General features: G+C 43.2%; 1 protein-coding gene across 5 annotated transcripts in view; it reads right to left on the reverse strand.

Moving 5' to 3' along the window:
- The window catches only part of LAMA3 (laminin subunit alpha 3), a 274,538-nt gene that overhangs the window by 81,550 nt on the left and 169,987 nt on the right, over window positions 1-23,001 (reverse strand). For 3 of the 5 annotated variants that reach the window (XM_030810644.1, XM_012506378.2, XM_030810643.1), the window contains 6 exons: window positions 22,009-22,153; window positions 21,170-21,310; window positions 18,222-18,383; window positions 8,949-9,047; window positions 5,927-6,010; window positions 2,195-2,425 (listed from right to left, as the gene is read on the reverse strand). In XM_030810644.1, coding sequence (XP_030666504.1) covers window positions 2,195-2,425; window positions 5,927-6,010; window positions 8,949-9,047; window positions 18,222-18,383; window positions 21,170-21,310; window positions 22,009-22,153 — 862 coding nt within the window. Of the gene's footprint in view, window positions 1-645; window positions 836-2,194; window positions 2,426-5,926; window positions 6,011-8,948; window positions 9,048-18,221; window positions 18,384-21,169; window positions 21,311-22,008; window positions 22,154-23,001 lie in introns of those variants that run through there. The other 2 variants (XM_030810646.1, XM_030810645.1) reach the window with 1 other exon arrangement.

Below are 23,001 nucleotides of genomic sequence, written 5' to 3' on the forward strand. Positions count from 1 at the left end.
TAACATGATGATGTTTTATGTTAAGTTTTCCAGTAAAATTTTGTAATACAAATTATATACAAATGATAAGATTATGTCCCTAATCCAGTTTCCAGGGCTATATCTGTAGCCATAGGATCTATTTCTCTGTAAGAATACAGGCAGCATCCAGGAAGTTTAAAGAGAGCAGAATTTCTTAATGTTTCATGCCTGGCAAATGGAAGCATGTCTTTTAGGTATTATGCAAACTTTGACCACCTTTCTTAAGCACTGGATTTCACTCTTTCTCATTTTTTTCCCCCTGTGGGTAAATTTTCTTCCAAGTAGCATTTGGAAAGTTATAGGCATTTGACTCTTTTGTTCTGAGGCTTGGGATAGTCTCTAAAGGGCATAAAGTTTCATTGTATATTAACATCCCGCAAGCATTCAAGCTCTTAACTGTCTGGGCATTTCCAGGTGGGCTGATGTTAATGGGGTTTGCGGTTAATAGCTCGGGAGAGCAATCTGTCAGGCACTGTAATAAACACTGCCAGTCAAGGTGACTGGGAGGCCATCAGCGCCTCCTCAGTCCACCCATTTACTCATTAATCACCATAACTGTAACTTAGAATGTCACAAAGCTGGAAACTCTTCCCCACCCCAAACCAAAACTTAAAAGGACGTTACCTGGCTGGGTCTAAACTCCACATAACTCGCTTGCAGTTGACTTTGACCGGGAGGCTGAAGAAATGGCACCCTTTGCTGCTGTGAACTGTAGCCCAGACATTGCCCCAGGGCTGCCCCAAAGATCCACAGCCATCCCATGCTGCGGGCTGACCGCCTCACTGCTGGAGGCATCCTGGTTCCTGGGCGTCCGCTGGCTGCGCAGGAACCTCTGCCTCTTCCTCTTATACCTGCCCTTCCTGCTCAGTGCCCGGGCCTGCCTGACTCAGGTAAGGAAGGCTGTCTGCGGCAGGGGCCCCACCTTTAAACTTCACACATGAGTCAGCCTGTGCCAGAGAACACTTAACAGTCCCACAGGTAAGCGCACCGCTCTGTAATTCCTGTGAGGTGGGGCGGGCATCACCTTCCACCCACCTCACCCTGCAGACGCCCTAAATCACAGGCTGAGTCACGGGCAGGGAACACGCCCTGGATAGGAGGGTGGAAATCCAGAGTCCCTCTATTTCCCTCAGGCTATCAATTTTAATCAGGCTAGAAAAGCGATGGAGGAAGGGGAAGAATGCAGGCAACCTGTGGGCTAAATATTACAACTTGGGAATTCCCAGAAGACCACAGCAGGTCAGATTTGTTTTTGCAGGTTTAAAAAGTGGGAACTTGTATGCACAGATCACCTTGGGGTTTTCAGCTACCAGGGGGCCAGGAAAGAAAGTGAAAGGTTTTGCTAAGCCTATGTACTTATGGATGTATGGAATACACAGAGTGAGTGTTTGCTGTTTTTATTAATCATGCTAACATTGTGCTTTTGCCCTGATCTTTAAGAAAAGACATATTTATAGCCAGAGAAATTAAATAGTTTCATTTTATGGCACATTTTAATCATCTGAAGACAGCTCTGGTTGACTGGACCTCAAACAATGAGAGTCCTGCTGCAAGCTAGAACATAATGTCCTCTAAGAAATCCAGGATATTCTCTGGAATTCAACTCTACTGGGGAGTTGAGAGCGGGTGGAGGGAGGCTCCGGATTAGAGAAAGGTATAAGGTCAGTTATTGGGAAAGCAGGGGCTCAAATACTAAGATGCTGACTGGTGAGCTCCTTCATTTAAAAAATATTTTATTTCAAAAATTGATAAATAATAATGATAATACTTATGGAGTACATAGTGATGTTGTGATACATACAATGTTTAGTGATCAGATAAGGTAATTAGCATATCCATCATCTCAAACATTGATCATTTCTTTGTGTTGGGAACAGTCAATATCCTCCTTCTAGCTATTTGAAACTATAGTATATTATTTTCCTACTCTGGATTTTTTTAACCCTCAGCATCTATTGAACTCCTGTGGCTTTCCTATGAATTCTGAGACACTGATGATGTCTTTTTCACATTTAATTCCTGAAGGGAATCTAAGTAAGATATAAGATAAGCCCTGCAGAAACTTGAACAGAGAAACAACAGAGGGCCTCAAACCACCCGCAGTGCTGGACAGCAGCCAAAAACAGCCACAGGAGCTCCCTAGGGGAATGTTGTGGATGGGAAAACTTCCTACCTGACAAGAGTCACCAGCGTAGGCAGGGGGGCAGGCACACATTTCCACAGCATGTGCTATGCGTCCACTTCCTGTGTCAGAGGCTTCCTCTAGCCCCACCTCACTCAGGGTGAGCCTTTGAGTCTCTGTGAAGTGGAGGCCTTGGATGCGCACATCTGCCAGTCTAGACAGCACTGTCATCAGCTCCTCCCTAGACACCGGGGCACGGCTGCTGGCATGTCTGAAGTTTCCCTACACATGGAAAAAGAAAGGCAGGGTCTTCCTTAGGCAGGCTCACTTCCAGGGGTTCCTTAGAGGCAGACACCCTGAATGAATCAAAGAAAAGATACTTAAAATGCATAGGGAGAAATGAAATAAGATGGGGAAATATCTGCCTCCTGGAGTATTTACATTTAGAAGTCAGGTGTCCTGGGTTATTCCCATGAAGGAAGGAAAAAAAATGAAGGCAGGGAATAGGGGCAATAAAATGAAATAAAATTCCCAGGGTCCTACTTATCTTTTAAATGTGCTTTTGTTTGTGCAAACATAAGGTGAGTGAGAAAGGGGGAAGGCAGGCATATGGAAACCGACTGAGTCATTCAGCTCAGGTCATTCATTAAACGTACACAACGGTGACAGAAAATACAATCTTTTCTTGCACAAATGTTTATATTATTTTATTTTAATTGTTATTGTGGTAAAAAACACACAACATGAAATTTACCATCTTAGCCATTTTTAACTGTACAGTATTGTTAACTATAAGCACAACATTGCACAACAGATCTCTAGAACTTACCAGCTTGCAAAAGGGAAACTCTGTACCCATTGAAAAATTCCCTTTTTCCCCTCCCCAGCCCCTGGCAACCACTATTCTAATTTCTGTTGCTAAGAATTGACTATTTCAGATAACTCATATAAGTGGAATCATGAAGTATTCGTCCTTTTGTGACTGGCTTGTTTCACTTAGCATAAGGTTCTCAAGGTTCATCTATATTGTAGCCTATGACAGAATTTCCTTCTTTTTTAAGGGGGAATAATGTTCCATTGCATATATCTACATACACCACATTTTGTCTATTCATCTGTTGATGGACATTTGGTTGCTTCTTGGCTATTGTGAATAATGCTGCAATGAACATGAATGTGCAAATATCTTGTCAAGGTCCTGTTTTCAGTTATTTTAGATATATATCCGGAAGTGGGACTGCTGGAGCATATGGTAATCCTACTTTTAATTTTTTGAGGAACTTCCATAGTGTTTCCACAGTGGATGCACCATTTTGCATTCCCACCAAGAGGGTCGAAGGGTCCCAATTTCACCACACTCTTGTCAACACTTGCTATGTTCTGTTTGGTAATTTTTTTTTCTTTTGAGACAGAGTCTTGCTCTGTCACCCAGGCTGGAGTGCAGTGGTGTGATCTCAGCTCACTGCAACCTCTGCCTCCCGGGTTCAAGTGATTCTCCTGCCTCAGCCTCCCGAGTAGCTGGGATTACAGGCACATGCCACTACACCCGGCTAATTTTTGTATTTTTAGTAAAGACAGGGTTTTGCCATGTTGGCCAGGCTGGTCTCAAACTCCTGACATCATGATCTGCCCACTTCGGCCTCCCAGAGTGCTGCGATTACAGGTGTGAGCCACTGCACCCGACCTAATTTTTTTTTAATGTATTTTTGGTAGAGACGAGGTTTTGCCATGTTGGCCACGCTGGTCTCGAACTCCTGACTGCAGGCGTGTGCCACCACGCCTGGCTAATTTTTTGTATTTTGTGGGGTTTCATGGTATTAGCCAGGATGGTCTCGATCTCCTGACCTCGTGATCCGCCCACCTCAGCCTCCCAAAGTGCTGGAATTACAGGCATGAGCCACCGCGCCTGGCCTCCAAAAGCCTGCCTTTTTAACCTTTATATTTTGTTGCCCTTGTTGAACTGTTTTTACATCTCTTAAATAGGCACAGTAATACCTAATGTCTTGAGGCTATCATTATAATTAACGTAAATTAAATGATATAATAAAGTGTTCAGCATCATTCCTAGCAAATGGTAGCCATTACTAACATACAAATATGATGCTTATATAATTTTAATTTATATTTTAGCAGCTTAAGGAATAATTTACATACAATAATATTCCCTCATTTTAAGTGTACAATTTGTAATAAATTTATGGAAGCATGCAATCATCATCATAATATAATTTTAGAACATTTCTATTACCTTAAAAAGAACACTTGCATCAATTTGTAGTCACTACCATTCCCACCCTCAAACCCAGGCAACCACTAATCTACATTCTGTCTCTATGCATGTGTCCATGCTGGACAATTTATATAAATGCCAGCTTAATTTCAACAGTATAAAAAAACTTTGTTTCTATTAGTATCATTCCCTCCTCTTCTCTTGTATGCTACCATCATACAAATTGCAGCTTTATACATTGTGTGCCATTTCCAGATGGCTGCAAGGCTTTGAGTAATTTCCAGAGTTCTGAAAACATTGATTCTGACCTTTTTTCCCCTTTTTGCCAGTTCTCTCATCGCTTTTATGAAGGACAGAATTTTTAGAGATTCTCTATCATTTTACTGATATCACCTGTCTCGCATAAATAGAATCATACAATATGATATTTCTTTGGTGTCTTGTAGCAAGTATCATATTTTGTTTCTTTTATTGCCAGATAGTATTCCATTGTATAAATGTACCTTTTCAGAAACATTAAAATATGTCTGTAAGTTCAAAGTACTCAAAAAGTTTCACCTAGACGTACTGGACATATTTAATAATATAAATGGAGCACTATTTTTAAGGAATAGTTGTAACCAAATGAGTATAACAAAATGTTTTATGATCTGATGAGCTTTCCTTTATTTTGCTAATATTACTCTTATTTCTTTGGATGTAAAACATTTTCATAGCTTTTCTATTCATTCATCCTAAGCCTATGTTGAACATTAACCAGGTCTCAGGCACTGAGGGAGAACTGAGGATGACAGGGAGCTATGTCATAGCATTTACAAGCTCACAGGTTTTTTTGTTTGTTTGTTTGTTTGAGACAGGGTCTCACTCTGTTGCCCAGGCTGGAGTGCAGTGGTGTGATCATGGCTCACTGCAGCTTCGACCTCCTGGGCTCAAGCAATCCTCCCACCTCAGCTTCCCAAGTAGCTGGGATTACAGGCACACCCCACACCCCACCATGCCCACTGAATTTTGCTTTTGTGCAGACAGAGTTTTGCCATCTTGCCCAGGCTGACTCACGGGGTTTTGAAGATAAGGATAATTAATTGTGAAATGGGAGAGAAAGTATAAAAGGGCTGGACAGATGGTACCAAGAAAGCCACATGAGCATCAAACACTCCACATTTTATACAATTCATATTTTGAATCTATACAAGTTGGGTATCTCTTCTCTGAAATGTTTGTGACCAGAAGTGATCCAAGTTTCAGAATTTTTTTTTTTATTTTGGAACATTTGCATTGTATTTACCCACTGAGAATTTCTAATCTGAAAATCCGAAAGCTGAAATGCTCCAATGAGCATTTCCTTTGAATGTCATGTTGGTGCTCAAAATATTTTGCATTTTGGAGCATTTTGGATTTTGGATTTTCAGATTAAGGATGCTCAACCTGTATATATAAACTTATATAAATAGAATCCATATTTTAAAATTCTTAAAATGAGTAAAAATCATGATTGTCTGAAATAATTAAGTCATAAAACAGAAAGGACCATCCCATGGTTGCTCTTCCTTTACCTCGACCACCTGCACTCGCCCATGATGCAGCCGGTCTGGCCGTGGGGTGTTTGTCTCCTCATAGATGATGGACATATGCTGACCCTGTTTAAAGAAAACCATGAATGTCTTAGTACCTTCACTGGGATCTTTCAAGATTTATAACTGATCTAAGAAAACATTTCTATGGTCTACATCATATGACATACCTGACTTAAAAAAACAGTTCAGAATTAACTGACTGGTAAAAATATTAGTGACATGGAAACAGAATAATTATAAGTAATACAATGTATTTTCACAAATAGGAAATCAGGAAAATAGCCTTGGCCAAAAATAGCTTAAAAAGATGGTATTTCTTTTTTTTTTTTTTCTTTTTGGCAGGGACGGAATCTCAATCTCTTGCCCAGGCTGGAGTGAAATAGCACAACCTTGGCTCACTGCAACCTCTGCCATCCAGGTTCAAGCAATTCTCCTGCCTTAGCCTCCCTAGTAGCTAGGATTACAGGTGCTCACCACCATACCCTTTTTATTTTTGTATTTTTAGTAGTTTCACCATGTTGGCTAGGCTGGTATCAACCTCCTGACCTCAAGTGATCCACCTGTCTTGGCCTCCCACAGTGCTGGGATTACAGGTGTGGGCCACCGCACCTGGCAGAAAAAAAAAAATTTTTAACTATGCCTTGCAGTCAATGCAGGAAGTGCTGTTTTCATTACTGCCCACCAAACCAGCCTGTGGTGGGAAGAAAGTGCTTTGGTGGGTGGGTTACTGAGCAGGGTGGGGAGGGCAGAGGGTTGGCACATGCAGGGAGCTGCAGCTAGCATGTAGAGCGAGAAATTCCCCTGCTGCCTCCCCCTGTGGGACCCAGCCTCACTCACTTTCAGCCTCCAGCCCACCCCATTATGGTGGCTCACATGTGCATCTTAACAGGGCAGGGTGGGGTGGCCAGCACTACTTCATCAGCACCCTACCATCAGCAACCCTACTGCAAAAACACACACATGTCCCAGCTTTTCTGCTGTAGCACCAAACCCTAAAGGGGTTTGGTATTTCATTAGGGCTGGCATTTCAGAAAGAAGTCCACTACCTAGGATCACATATCATTTAAAACCTTAATCTAAGAAATACGCCCTAGAGGGTCTTAATTACAGTGGATTAGAACAAACCAGCAGGGAAAATGTTTTGTGAGCCTAAATTATTTTCCATGTTTGAAGGTAAAATTAAACAGAAAATTTGGTCATTACCTCTCAGTGAATTCCAATGGTTTGCATAATAAACTCTTTGGCAGTAACTCTTTGGCCTGAACTACAAGATGCTCTGCAAAAACATGAAACTGAAATACAGCACTGCTGTGACTGTGTTTTCACTGTGTAGCTATTTTTCCTTGGACTATGACTCTAAAATCTTTGCTGCTTTATCTTCAAGATACTCTGCAAAGGTTCCTTGGAGTTTTTTAAAACAGTTTAGTAGATTTGCATACCAGTAAAAACAAAACAACACAGCAGTGCCTGAATACAAATATCTACCAAGAATATGCTGTGATGAGGTGTGTGTGACTTGGTGGTCCCTGTATACAGTGCATGACATGAGAAAACCTTTCCCGAATCTATCATTACATCGCATTAATCACACCCCATAAACCAGAAATAGAGCTGACTTCAGGCAATGGCACCCTACCCTATGTTTAGAGTATTATGCCCTGTGTTGTGGGGAATTCAAAGTAGGATGTGCTACTACCCTTGCCCTCAAGGAATTTTCTAGACTGTCGCACTGGATTGTGTGCCAGGCACATAGTGTGTGGATGTTGTTACTTCCTTTCTCAAAAAACGAACATCCCCTCAGTGGTGGGTGGACAACTTGAGGTCAGGAGTTTGAGACCACCCTGGCCAACACGGTGAAACCCCACCTCTAAAGAAAATACAAAAATTAGCCAGGCATGGTGGCCCATGCCTATCATCCCAGCTACTCAGGAGGCTGAGGCAGGAGAATTGCTTGAACCAGGGAGGCAGACTAAAAATCCTGTTATAGCATCAAACCCTTCCAGACTTGTTTTCAACGACTCTGCACACACTGATGATACAGCCCCATTGGACTGGTCATCCATGAGCACAGCCTCCTGCCCTGTACCACCCCCGAGTCCTGTTAGCCTTAGTCCCTGCCCCTGGAAGGGCACTTCTCTTCTTAATGCCCATTCTTAAAGACTTAGCTCAAAATGAACCACAGAGTCTTCTAAGGGCCTCTCAGACCACATGACTCCCATTCCCCCTACCCAAACCCCAGCGCTTAGAGGGCCCTGTTTGGACTCTTCTCCAACAGTTACCGTTGGGTGGGTTGGAGTTCCTGGCATATTTCTCTAATCTCCCCTCCTTTTGAGAAAAGGGGTCACCTGTCCTTTACAGAGTCCAACAATATGATCTTGCCCCATGGGAAGGATTCAAAGACATTTATGAAACAAAATTGAAAGACAGAAACATAAAAAATGCTTAATATATGGCTGGACATGTGGCTCACGCCTGTAATCCCAGAGCTTTGGGAGGCTGAGCATGGAGAATTGCTTGAGCCTAGGAGTTTGAGGTCAGCCTGGGCAACATAGTGAGACCCTATCTCTACAAAAATTAAAATTAAAAACTTAGCTGGCCATGGTGGTGTGTGCCTATAACCCCAGTGCTTGGGGAAGCCAAGGCAGGAGGATTGCTTGATGCCAGGAGTTCAACTCCAGCCTGGGCAACACAGTGAGACCCTGTCTCTACAAAAATAAAAAAAGTTAAAAAAAAAGTTTAAAATGAGGCAGTAACTTCTGAGAGGCAAAAGCAAAAGACGGTTAAGTACTTTGGAGGCAGAGAAGACAGACACCATTTGGTCAGAGGAGGCAGGATCCTGAAAAGATGCTACATGCTTTCAACTTTCATTTAGTTTCTGCAAAATATTGGAAATGATTTAATCTAAACTTTTTGTAGGCCACATATCAAGATGTCCTAAATTTAGATCAGCACCAATTGCAACCGCCACTTCCTGCCACTTAGGTCATGCTCTGATACCTACAGTGAGCTGTACATCTGGCTTCTTTTCCAGAAGAACCATGTCGCCAGGCAAGCCGAAGGACTTGGCTTGGTAAGTGAGGTAACCACCATATGAAGAAACCTAAAATGGAATTAATAGCATCAATAGCACAAGCATTAAAAGAGATGATGTCAACATCAACCCACATGAAAAGCACTTAGGCACACAAAGTGTGGAAAGAAACACACTCGACCTGGTAACAAGGGTTGTATCTAGGAGGTAGGGTTGAGGATGGTATTTTTTCTACTTTATGCTATTTTTAATGTCATTTGAAATGTTTAGCATGAACATGATTGAGTTTTACAAGCAAGAAGTTACCTTTATTAAAAAGAAAAATACGGCTAGGTGTAGTAGCTCATGCCTATAATCCCAGCACTTTGGGAAGCTGAGGCAGAAGGATCACTTGAGGTCAGGAGTTAGGGACCAGCCAGGGCAATATAGCGAGACCCTGCCTCTACAAAAATATTTAAAAATTAGCCAGGTATGGTGGTGTACACCTGCAGTCCCAGTTACTCAGGAAGCTGAGGTGGAAAGATTGCTTGAGCCCAGGAGTTTGAGGCTGCAGTGAGCTATTACTGTACCACTGCAGTGCAGCTTGGGCAACAGAGCAAGACCCTCTCTCTTTAAAGAAAAAGAAAAAAAAAAGAAAGAAAAGAAAGAAAGAAAAATAATAGTCATGTTCCTTTTTTTTTTTTCTAGATGATTACTAAACCAAAATGTTTATTTAATCCACAACTATTCTAGGAAATCTAGGCCACTGGTTTCTTTTTTAACTGAGAGAACTGGATAATATCTATCAGTCACAAAATGAATCTCTAAAAATAAATTTTCTCCAAAAACAATTCTCCTGAAAGCAGATGGTGAACATTTCCCAAATTATTGTGAGTTCTGCTGGGTACAGTAGCCATGGCTGACAACTCCAGCAGGTGCACAGACCTCTCAATGTCCCACAAGCAGCATGATGGTGGTGAGGACATGGAGTGAATGGTCAGTTTTCTGACAGCTACTTCACACCTTGGGTCCTGACACCTCCCACCCTTAAAGTAAAACACAATCAAGAAGGAAGAAGTGACAGAAGGATGAAAATCACAGTCAAGGTCACCTCTGATTAGACAGAACAAAATAACCTATAGGAAAATGCCAACAACTTAGAGCAGGCAGGGGAAAGAAGCCACGCTCTTCTAGGATCCCATTCAACAGAAGCTTTTCCCTAGAGTCTGTAGCCTGACAAAGCCTTACAGAGCTTTGATCTTCAAGCCTGGAAGTATTCCAAGGCAATGTCTGGAATTATTATTGTGATTTAGTATTGCTTTTTTGATGGGCTTTAAGTGGTTTTAAAAACATGGCCACAAATTCTTTGCACTCCTCCCTTCAAGAGGTGGGGCTTAATTCCCCCTCCTCCTTTTTGTTTTGTATTGTTTTGTTTTGTTTTTTTTAGACGGAGTCTAGCTCTGTCGCCCAGGCTGGAGTGCAATGGCTCGAGCTCAGCTCATGGTAATCTCCGCCTCCCGGGTTCAAATGATTCTCCTGGCTCAGCCTCCCAAGTAGCTGGGACTACAGGCACCTGCCGCCATGACCAGCTAATTTTTGTATTTTTAGTAAAAACAGGTGTCTCATCATGTTAGCCAGACTAGTCTCAAACTCCTGACCTCAGATGATCCACTTGTCTCGGCCTCCCAAAGTGCTGGGACTACAGGCGTGAGCCACCAAATTCCCCTCCCTTTGAGTGTGGGCTGGGCTTAGTGACTCACTGCTAATGAATAGAATAAAGGAGAAGTGAGGGCATGGCAGTTCTGAAATTAGGTTACAAAACCACTGCAGCTTCTGTCTTGAGCTAGCTCTCTCTCTCTCTTTTTCTATCTCTCTCTCTCCCCCACCCTCTTACCCACCCCCCATAAGTTGCTTTGGGGGAAGCCAGCTATCATGTCATGAGGACCCTCAGGTAGCCTATGGAGGGTCTTACATGGTGAGAAACGGAGGCCTCCAGCCCACAGCTAGCCAGAAGCAGAGGCCTGCTAACAGCCATGTGGGTGAGCTTGGAAGCAGATGCTCCAGTCTCAGGGGACTACAGCCCTGGTTGACATCTTGACAGTAACCTAGGAAGACTCGGGCCATCCCCTCCTGAATTCCTCATCCAAGATAATCATTATTCCTTTAAGTTGCAAAGTGTTGGAATAATTTGTTACACAGCAATAGATAATCAACACATGGGCCCATCATACAGCGGTAAAGAGGAGTACTAAGTGAGAGAGAAGTGAGATCATAGGAGAGAGGCAACATTTCCCACAGTCAGATGTCAAAACCCACAGTCCTTCACCCAGAAGACAAAGTTAGAGACCTCAGGCCAACGACGCCCTATTATTTTAGTCCTCCTAATGTGAGAATATGGCATCCCCTGAGCCAGGCCCTGTGAAATCCACCTGTTAGCAAGTTCCACCCTTGCTAAGAAACATATGTCACCTATGTTTCCACATGAGGCCTGCATTTCTGTCCTCATAAAATGGGTGGAGGTGGCCAGCCTCTGGCATAATAACTCATGCAGCAAAGGAAGAGCAAGTGGTTTGTAAGCTCCTGAGGAGTGTGTAACTATGCGATTCTACTTAGGAAAGTCGAACTGCCACCAGATCCTGCGTTTCTTTTAATAAGCTTGTGAGTCACTTGTCAGCTTTTGTTTTCCTAACAAAGAGGCTTTCTTGTGCCTTAAAATAAAGAATTCTCAGCATTGACATTTAAAAGCACGCATGTCCCATTTGCAATAGATATTATTTAAATGGTTATTTCCCTGGAAGAAAATTCCTTTTTTTTTATTTTTATTTTTATTTTTTTTTTTTTTTATTATTATACTTTAGGTTTTAGGGTACATGTGCACAATGTGCAGGTTTGTTACATATGTATCCATGTGCCATGTTGATTTCCTGCACCCATTAACTCGTCATTTAGCATTAGGTATATCTCCTAATGCTGTCCCTCCCCCCTCCCCCCACCCCACAACAGTCCCTGGAATGTGATGTTCCCCTTCCTGTGTCCATGAGTTCTCATTGTTCAATTCCCACCTATGAGTGAGAACATGCGGTGTTTGGTTTTTTGTCCTTGCGATAGTTTACTGAGAATGATGTTTTCCAGTTTCATCCATGTCCCTACAAAGGACACGAACTCATCATTTTTATGGCTGCATAGTATTCCATGGTGTATATGTGCCACATTTTCTTAATCCAGTCTATCGTTGTTGGACATTTGGGTTGGTTCCAACTCTTTGCTATTGTGAATAGTGCCGCAATAAACATACGTGTGCATGTGTCTTTATAGCAGCATGATTTATAGTCCTTTGGGTATATACCCAGTAATGGGATGGCTGGGTCAAATGGTATTTCTAGTTCTAGATCCCTGAGGAATCGCCACACTGACTTCCACAATGGTTGAACTAGTTTACAGTCCCACCAACAGTGTAAAAGTGTTCCTATTTCTCCACATCCTCTCCAGCACCTGTTGTTTCCTGTTTTTTTAATGATGGCCATTCTAACTGGTGTGAGATGGTATCTCACTGTGGTTTTGATTTGCATTTCTCTGATGGCCAGTGATGATGAGCATTTCTTCATGTGTTTTTTGGCTGCATAAATGTCTTCTTTTGAGAAGTGTCTGTTCATGTCCTTTGCCCACCTTTTGATGGGGTTGTTTGTTTTTTTCTTGTAAATTTGTTTGAGTTCATTGTAGATTCTGGATATTAGCCCTTTGTCAGATGAGTAGGTTGCAAAAATTTTCTCCCATTCTGTAGGTTGCCTGTTCACTCTGATGGTAGTTTCTTTTGCTGTGCAGAAGCTCTTTAGTTTAATTAGATCCCATTTGTCAATTTTGGCTTTTGTTGCCATTGCTTTTGGTGTTTTAGACATGAAGTCCTTGCCCACGCCTATGTCCTGAATGGTATTGCCTAGGTTTTCTTGTAGGATTTTAATGGTTTTAGGTCTAACATTTAAGTCTTTAATCCATTTTGAATTAATTTTTGTATAAGGTATAAGGAAGGGATCCAGTTTCAGCTTTCTACATATGGCTAGCCAGTTTTCCCAGCACCATTTATTAAACAGGGAATCCTTTCCCCATTTCTTGTTTTTGTCAGGTTTGTCAAAGATCAGATAGTTGTAGATATGCGGCATCATTTCTGAGGGCTCTGTTCTGTTCCATTGATCTATATCTCTGTTGTGGTACCAGTACCATGCTGTTTTGGTTACTGTAGCCTTGTAGTATAGTTTGAAGTCAGGTAGCGTGATGCCTCCAGCTTTGTTCTTTTGGCTTAGGATTGACTTGGCGATGCGGGCTCTTTTTTGGTTCCATAAGAACTTTAAAGTAGTTTTTTCCAATTCTGTGAAGAAAGTCATTGGTAGCTTGATGGGGATGGCATTGAATCTATAAATTACTTTGGGCAGTATGGCCATTTTCACGATATTGATTCTTCCAACCCATGAGCATGGAATGTTCTTCCATTTGTTTGTATCCTCTTTTATTTCATTGAGCAGTGGTTTGTAGTTCTCCTTGAAGAGGTCCTTCACATCCCTTGTAAGTTGGATTCCTAGGTATTTTATTCTCTTTGAAGCAATTGTGAATGGGAGTTCACTCATGATTTGGCTCTCTGTTTGTCTGTGATTGGTGTACAAGAATGCTTGTGATTTTTGTACATTGATTTTGTATCCTGAGACTTTGCTGAAGTTGCTAATCAGCTTAAGGAGATTTTGGGCTGAGACAATGGGATTTTCTAGATATACAATCATGTCATCTGCAAACAGGGACAGTTTGACTTCCTCTTTTCCTAATTGAATACCCTTTATTTCCTTCTCCTGCCTGATTGCTCTGGCCAGAACTTCCAGCACTATGTTGAATAGGAGTGGTGAGAGAGGGCATCCCTGTCTTGTGCCAGTTTTCAGAGGGAATGCTTCAGTTTTTGCCCATTCAGTATGATATTGGCTGTGGGTTTGTCGTATATAGCTCTTATTATTTTGAGATACGTCCCATCAATACCTAATTTATTGAGAGTTTTTAGCATGAAGGGTTGTTGAATTTTATCAAAGGCCTTTTCTGCATCTATTGAGATAATCATGTGGTTTTTGTCTTTGGTTCTGTTTATATGCTGGATTACATTTATTGATTTGCATATGTTGAACCAGCCTTGCATCCCAGGGATGAAGCCCACTTGATCATGGTGTATAAGCTTTTTGATGTGCTGCTGGATTCGGTTTGCCAGTATTTTATTGAGGATTTTTGCATCAATGTTCATCAAGGATATTGGTCTAAAATTCTCTTTTTTGGTTGTGTCTCTGCCTGGCTTTGGTATCAGGACGATGCTGGCTTCATAAAATGTGTTAGGGAGGATTCCCTCTTTTTCTATCGATTGGAATAGTTTCAGAAGGAATGGTACCAGTTCCTCCTTGTACCTCTGGTAGAATTCAGCTGTGAATCCATCAGGTCCTGGACTCTTTTTGGTTGGTAAGCTATTGATTATTGCCACAATTTCAGAACCTGTTATTGGTCTATTCAGAGATTCGACTTCTTCCTGATTTAGTCTTGGGAGGGTGTATTTGTCGAGGAATTTATCCATCTCTTCTAGATTTTCTAGTTTATTTGCATAGAGGTGTTTGTAGTATTCTCTGATGGCAGATTGTATTTCTGTGGGATCGGTGGTGATATCCCCTTTTTCATTTTTTATTGCATCTATTTGATTCTTCTCTCTTTTCTTCTTTATTAGTCTTGCTAGTGGTCTATCAATTTTGTTGATCTTCTCAAAAAACCAGCTCCTGGATTCATTAATTTTTTGAAGGGTTTTTTGTGTCTCTATTTCCTTCAGTTCTGCTCTGATTTTAGTTATTTCTAGCCTTCTGCTAGCTTTTGAATGTGTTTGCTCTTGCTTTTCTAGTTCTTTTAATTGTGATGTTAGGGTGTCAATTTGGGATCTTTCCTGCTTTCTCTTGTGGGCATTTAGTGCTATAAATTTCCCTCTACACACTGCTTTGAATGTGTCCCAGAGATTCTGGTATGTTGTGTCTTTGTTCTTGTTGGTTTCAAAGAACATCTTTATTTCTGCCTTCATTTCATTATGTACCCAATAGTCGTTCAGGAGCAGTTGTTCAGTTTCCATGTAGTTGAGCGGTTTTGAGTGAGTTTTTTAATCCTGAGTTCTAGTTTGATTGCACTGTGGTCTGAGAGACAGTTTGTTATAATTTCTGTTCTTTTACATTTGCTGAGGAGAGCTTTACTTCCAATTATGTGGTCAATTTTGGAATAGGTGTGGTGTGGTGCTGAAAAAAATGTACATTCTGTTGATTTGGGGTGGAGAGTTCTGTAGATGTCTATTAGGTCCACTTTGTTTAGAGCTGAGTTCAATTCCTGGATATCCTTGTTAACTTTCTGTCTCGATGATCTGTCTAATGTTGACAGTGGGGTGTTAAAATCTCCCATTATTATTGTGTGGGAGTTTAAGTCCCTTTGTAGGTCACTCAGGACTTGCTTTATGAATCTGGGTGCTCCTGTGTTGGGTGCATATATATTTAGGATAGTTAGTTCTTCTTGTTGAATTGATCCCTTTACCATTATGTAATGGCCTTCTTTGTCTCTTTTGATCTTTGTTGGTTTAAAGTCTATTTTATCAGAGACTAGGATTGCAACCCCTGCCTTTTTTTGTTTTCCATTTGCTTGATAGATCTTCCTCCATCCCTTTATTTTGAGTCTATGTGTGTCTCTGCACGTGAGATGGGTTTCCTGAATACAGCACACTGATGGGTCCTGACTCCTTATCCAGTTTGCCAGTCTGTGTCTTTTAATTGGAGCATTTAGCCCATTTACATTTAATGTTAATATTGTTATGTGTGAATCTGATCCTGTCATTATGATGTTAGTTGGTTATTTTGCTCACTGGTTGATGCAGTTTCCTCCCAGCCTCGATGGTCTTTACAATTTGGCATGTTTTTGCAGTGGCTGGTACCGGTTGTTCCTTTCCATGTTTACTGCTTCCTTCAGGAGCTCTTTTAGGGCAGGCCTGGTGGTGACAAAATCACTCAGCGTTTGCTTGTCTGTAAAGTATTTTATTTCTCCTTCACTTATGAAGCTTAGTTTGGCTGGATAGGAAATTCTGGGTTGAAAATTCTTTTCTTTAAGAATGTTGAATATCGGCCCCCACTCTCTTCTGGCTTGTAGAGTTTCTGCCGAGAGATCAGCTGTTAGTCTGATGGGCTTCCCTTTGTGGGTAACCCGACCTTTCTCTCTGGCTGCCCTTAACATTTTTTCCTTCATTTCAACTTTGGTGAATCTGACAATTATGTGTCTTGGAGTTGCTCTTCTCGAGGAGTATCTTTGTGGCGTTCTCTGTATTTCCTGAATCTGAATGTTGGCCTGCCTTGCTAGATTGGGGAAGTTCTCCTGGATAATATCTTGCAGAGTGTTTTCCAACTTGGTTCCATTCTCCCCGTCATTTTCAGGTACACCAATCAGACGTAGGTTTGGTCGTTTCACGTAGTCCCAAATTTCTTGGAGGCTTTGTTCATTTCTTTTTATTCTTTTTTCTCTAGACTTCCCTTCTCGCTTCATTTCATTCATTTCATCTTCCATCAGCGATACCCTTTCTTCCAGTTGATCGCATCTGCTACTGAGGCTTCTGCAATCTTCACGTAGTTCTCGAAACTTGGCTTTCAGCTCCATCATCTCCTTTAAGCCCTTCTCTCCATTGGTTATTCTAGTTATCCATTCTTCTAATTTTTTTTCAAAGTTTTTAACTTCTTTGCTATTGTTTTGAATTTCCTCCCGTAGCTCAGAGTAGTTTGATCGTCTGACGCCTTCTTCTCTCACCTCGTCAAAGTCATCCTCCATCCAGCTTTGTTCCATTGCTGGTGAGGAATTGCATTCCTTTGGAGGAGGAGAGGTGCTCTGCTTTTTAGAGTTTCCAGTTTTTCTGCTCTGTTTTTTCCCCATCTTTGCGGTTTTATCTACTTTTGGTCTTTGATGATGGTGATGTACAGATGGGTTTTTGGTGTGGATGTCCTTTCTGTTTGTTAGTTTTCCTTCTACCAGACAGGACCCTCAGCTGCAGGTCTGTTGGAGTTTACTAGAGGTCCACTCCAGACCCTGTTTGGCTGGGTGTCAGCAGCGGTGGCTGCAGAACAGCGGATTTTCGTGAGACCACAAATTCAGCTGTCTGATAGTTCCTCTGGAAGTTTTGTCTCGGAGGACTACCCGGCCGAGTGAGGTGTCAGTCTGTCCCTACTGGGGGGGTGCCTCCCAGTTAGGCTGCTCAGGGGTGAGGGACCCACTTTAGGAGGCAGTCTGTCCATTCTCAGATCTCCAGCTGCGTGCTGGGAGAACCACTACTCTCTTCAAAGCTGTCAGTCCGACAGGGACATTTAAGTCTCTGGAATTTCCTGCTGACTTTTTGTTTGTCTGTGCCCTGCCCCCAGAGGTGGAGCCTACAGAGGCAGACAGGCCTCCTTGAGCTGTGGTGGGCTCCACCCAGTTCGAGCTTCCGGGCTGCTTTGTTTACCTAAGCAAGCCTGGGCAATGGCGGGCGCCCCTCCCCCAGCCTCGCTGCCACCTTGCAGCTTGATCTCAGACTGCTGTGCTAGCAATCAGCGAGACTCCCTGGGCATAGGACCCTCCGAGCCAGGTGCGGGACACAATCTCCTAGTGTGCCGTTTTCCAGGCCCGTTGGGAAAGCGCAGTATGAGGGTGGGACTGACCCGATTATCCAGGTGCCGTCTGTTACCCCTTTCTTTGACTAGGAAAGGGAACTCCCTGACCCCTTGTGCTTCCCGAGTGAGGCAGTGCCTCGCCCTGCTTTGGCTCGCGCACAGTGCGCTTCACCGACTGTCCTGCACCCACTGTTTGGCACTCCCTAGTGAGATGAAACCGGTACCTCAAGCAGAAATGCAGAAATCACCAGTCTTCTGTGTCGCTCGGGCTGGGAGCTGGAGACTGGAGCTGTTCCTATTCGGCCATCTTGGCTCCACCCCCCGAAAATTCTTTGACATTAGGTAAAAACAGAAAACATTGTGGGTGATTTCCTTTGCTGGTAGTTCATGCATGGCGAGGGTGGGCGCAGTGGGTGCCTGCTCAGCCCCTCAGAGCAGGAGGCAGGGTCTCTTCTCTACTTTTAGTTCAGCTCATTTCTGGAATGTTAGTAACCTGAACTGCTGGATTCTTCCTTCCAGATTTCCAGGCAATGATGCTCACACAGCAATAGCAGAGGCCCACTGAGGGCCCAGCAGAACAGCAGGACATCATTACCTTGTCCCCCAGGTAGGAGGTGGGTGCGACCCAGGACGCACTGCGGACAGTTGCGGGCAGCTCCTGGAGATCCGCCACCATGCTGTTGCTGCCCGGGTTGAATGAGACAGGGATGTCCACTCTGTCTGCCGTCTCCAGGCGCCAGCCCAGCATATCCACAAACTGGAAAGAGGGAGAGAAGCAAGGGATGGAAACGTCTTGGTCATGGCATCCCTGGTGACGGGTGCATGATGTACTACAGAAAGCTCCACAGACAGCCTCCTTGCCTCAGAGGCCTCCTTTATGTGTCTCCTCCTGCACCTGCCCTCCCGAGCTGGAGCCCCGTCTGACCCATTGCCACTGGGCATTCTGGGAAGGCAGTGGCCTTACATATGTGAGATTTATCTTTGTAACCCAACACACATCCTGGTTCTTGACATTTAGTAGGTGATCAATGAGTGTTCGAATAATAAAGAAATAAGGGTATGAATAAAAACTAGGACCATGGCGCATTTAATGGCAAGCTCCTTATAAAGAAAAATGTGATGTGGAATTCAGTGGCCTGCTATTATTATTTTTCTCTAAATGAAGCATCAAAATTAAATCTTTTCGTGGTCACAAAGGAAGCCAGTTAATTTTGAGGTAAAAAAAAGAAAGAACTGAGCAAGCATAGGATTGGATTGATGCTTTCTGGTTCCCAGGGGATAAGAGACTTCAGAGCAGATTTACAAAGTATTTTTTTTTCCAATTACTAGCTACACTCCTTTTAGGAGACAGGCAGTAAAAGATATTAAATAGGCAGGCAGTAAAATATATAAAATAGTCTTTTTTGGGCCAGGTGCAGTGGGTCACATCTGTAATCACAGCACTTTGGGAGGCTGAGGTGGGCGGATCACCTGAGGTCAGGAGTTCAAGACCTGCCTGGCCAACATGGTGAAACCTTGTCTCTATTAAATACAAAAATTAGCCGGGCGTGGTGAGGCATGCCTGTAATTCCAGCTACTTAGAAGTCTGAGGCAGAAGAATCGCTTGAACCCGGGAGGCAGAGGTTGCAGTGAGCCAAGATCATGCCACTGCACTCCAGCCTGGGTGACAGAGCAAGACTCCGTCTTAAAAAAAAAAAAATTCTTTTGAATACTTGTTGGATATAAGACATGACTCACACAAAGAAGGCAAGCATGAGGTTACTGGTTCACGGAATAATGAAAACAAGAAAAGTTTTAGTTTTATGAAGTTAATTTTAAAAATGCCCAAAGAGGGCCAGGTGCTGTGGCTCACACCTGTAATCCCAGCGCTGTGGGAGGCCGAGGTGGGAGGACTGCTTCAGCCCAGGAGTTTGAGACCAGCCTGGGCAGCATGGCAAAACCCCGACTCTACAAAAAATACAAAAATTAACCAGGTGTGGTGGTGCATGCCTGTAGTCCCAGCTACTCAGAAGGCTGAGGCAGGAAGATTGCTTGAGCCCTGGAGGCGAAGGTTGCAATGAGCTGTGATCACACCACTACACTCCAGCCTAGGCAACAGAGACCCTGTCTCAAAAAAAAAAAAAAAAAAAAAGAAAGAAAAGAAAAAAAAAGTGGCCAAAGAAAAGATATGATAAAATAGGTGAGAAGGAAAGCAAAACAGAAAGAAGTAAAAACGAGAAACGAGGGGTGTGATATTGTGACATAACGATATATATCATGAGAGATATCGATTTGGCTATTACTACCAGTTTCTGGCACAGAGCTCCTAAAACCCTTGTAATTTCCTGAATGATAGGGGTGATAGGAGCATCTTTTGCCATAGTAACTGGTCTTAGTCCACAGTTCCTGACGCCACAGCTTCTAAGACCCTTGGACTCTGATGTGGTAATAGTGTCTCTTTGTGTGCTAATGAGATAAGTAGTGGCTGTGTCCTCTGGGTAGCTTCAGAATGGGGGCTTGTAGCCAGGAAGACCAAGGTAGGATGAGACGGTTGGGACTTTCAGCCCTACTCCCAACCTCTGAGGAAGGGAGAGGGACTAGAGATTGAGTTAATTATCAATAGCTAATGATTTAATCAATCACGCCTACATGAAACAGCCACAAAACAAAACAAAACAAAACAAAAAAAAAACCTCTAAATCGTGGTTTGGGAGAGCTCCTGGGTGGGTAAACATGTCTGCATGCCAGGAGGGTGGTGCGCCCTAACTCCCATGCCTGGAACCCTCTGGACTTCATCCTATGCACCTATTCACCTGGTTGCTGCTCTGTATCCTTTATCATATTCTTTATAATAAACAGCAATAGGAAGGAAAGTGTTTCCTGAATTCTGGGAGCCATTATAGCAGATTATAAACATGAGGAGTGGGCTGTGGGAACCGCCAACTTGTGGCAAAGCACTGGAGAAGTGCTGGAGGCCTGGGACTTGCAACTGGCATCTGAAGTGGAAGCAGTCTGGAAGAACTGAGCCCTTAGCGTGTGCAGTCTGATGCCACCTCCAGGTAGAGAGTGTCACTACACCCCGGAGTGTCGGAGAATCAGAGAATTTTTGGTATGGAAAAAAACCCACAAATTTGGTGTTACAGTGTTGTGAGTATAGAAACAAGGTTTTCTTTTAAGGGGGATTTATTTAGTGAGATTTATTGGGCATCTATTATGTCCCAGATCCTGTTCTAGGCACTAGGGGTGTATCAGGGAACTCACATTCTAGGGATGGAAGAAGAAGGGCAATAAACAAATTTTAAAACAAAATGTTAAATATGTTAAGGAGTGATGACTCCTATGGAGAAGACAAGGGTAAGGTCAGCAAGAGTGTCCAAGGTGTGCTATTTTATAGGGAGTGGTGAAGGAAAGCCCCTCTGAGCACATGACTTTCTAGCAAACACCTGACGAATTCAGGAAACAAGAATTTTAAAACGCTGCAGGCCAAGGAGCAGCGAGGGATATGCTTATCATTTGACAAATCCATTTACAAAATGTTCCCCAGCACTTTCTGTCAATGCATACCTTAGTCCTTCGCTTATGTGAGCTGTGACATTGATTATTTACTCCAAAACAGAAACAGCTGGTACAACCCTTGAGATTGGCTGGGTCCAAATGGAATGACCCTTCTCGACACACATTACACTCTGTGCCTTCTACATTTGCCTATTGAAGCAAAACATGAAGTAAGAGATCACGTCTTCCAAAATTTCCCTAGTTGCAATTAGCTACTTGCACAAATTAAATACCAACACAAGATGTTACGATGAGGATGTGAGCAAAACATTAAAAGAGACGTTAATTATTAAGCTTTTATCCCATGTTAATTGTTTAAACTTTTATACCACACACAAATGGAGGAGAGAATTCTCTAAGTTTCATAAGATGCCCCTGGGGCATCTTGCAAGTAGAGAAATAGCACCATATGGTTCACAGGATGGGGCGACCAATTCATCTCACCACCACCTTAAAACATCTCCTGGGAATTGGAAGGTCTCCTACAACCTGGTGGAACCCCTTGGAGCAGAGATGATCACCTGGAGTCCATGGTCCAGGAATGGGTTTTAGGGGAACCTATGAACCTCATGAAACTGTAGATAAAAGTTTGTGCTGATTTTTCTGGAAAGGGTCTATATCCGTCATCAGATTCTAAGGTGGTCTGTGACCTCTCCAAAAGATAAAAGGGGTCTTACCTCCTAACTATTTCTGTAAAATGAGATCATGACTATAAAATGCTACACACACTATCAACATCTCTTATGGGTTAGTCCTATTTCCCACATACTTTTCTGTGTTGACTCAACATGAAGCAGTTCCCTGCTGACTGGCAGCTGGTGTCTCTGGCATTGCACGATCTCTCTTACCTTGCAGAGGCAAGCCCCTGTCCCTGGGTCACACACTCCTGGTTCAGTCCCATCTCTGTTGCAATTGCAGGGAACACACTCAGGGAAGTGGTAAAACCCGGAAGCACATCGGTCACACTGCCGCCCTGTGATTCTAGGCTTGCATCTGTACACAAAGTAAAGGAAGCAAAAATCATCATCTTTGTACACACAATTTTAAAGTGCTCACTTACACTATAGTGGACTAATTGGTACGCAAAGCCAGTTAAATAGATACAATGCCTGCTTATAGTCCAAGGCAGAATGGAGAGAGGCAGATAAAAGGCACTTACAGAATGTAGGTCGTTGACCATTGGCCATTGTGGATGGTCATGGATGGCCATCGTAGATGGGTCAGGCTTAGCACCAGGTGTTGAGGGTGCAAGAAGGGACATGGCCCCCGAGCCTGGAGGGCTCCTGCAGATGGCCCATAAGTGAAAATGATGACAATATACACAGAGTCTGAGGTTCAGAGGAGTAGCAGGTGACCCAGTCACAAGTTTCCCTGGGGGAAATGACTCCTGACCTGAGCTTTAAAGGGCACAGTCATGGGGCAGGAGTTGGGATGTGCATTCCAGACAGAAGGAACAGAGCGGGAGATCACTCAGTGTGTACAGGGAACAACACAAGCATGGTGCTGCTGGGGCGGATGTCCAGGCAGGAAATGCTGCCCCATGGCCTGAGGAGGTAGGTGGTGTCAGATCATCAGGACAGAGGGGCTGGACACGGCAGCACAGTGCAGTAGCTGAGACCTGTGCATGCAAGGCTGCAGTTCTAATCCAGCTCTGACCATATGAGACACACCATCTTAGCAAGTTCTTTAACTTCCCAAAGCCTGCTTTTCACACCTATGAGGGACAGAACACGGTAGCTGCTGCCTCCTGGGATTGCTGGGAACCCATGAGGCAGTGCATGCAACATTTCAGCCCAGTGCCTGGCACATGGCAAGTTACAAACAGGGGAACACTGTCATGA

The sequence above is a fragment of the Nomascus leucogenys genome, chromosome 4 (assembly GCF_006542625.1).
Source record: "Nomascus leucogenys isolate Asia chromosome 4, Asia_NLE_v1, whole genome shotgun sequence".
NCBI lineage: Eukaryota > Metazoa > Chordata > Mammalia > Primates > Hylobatidae > Nomascus > Nomascus leucogenys.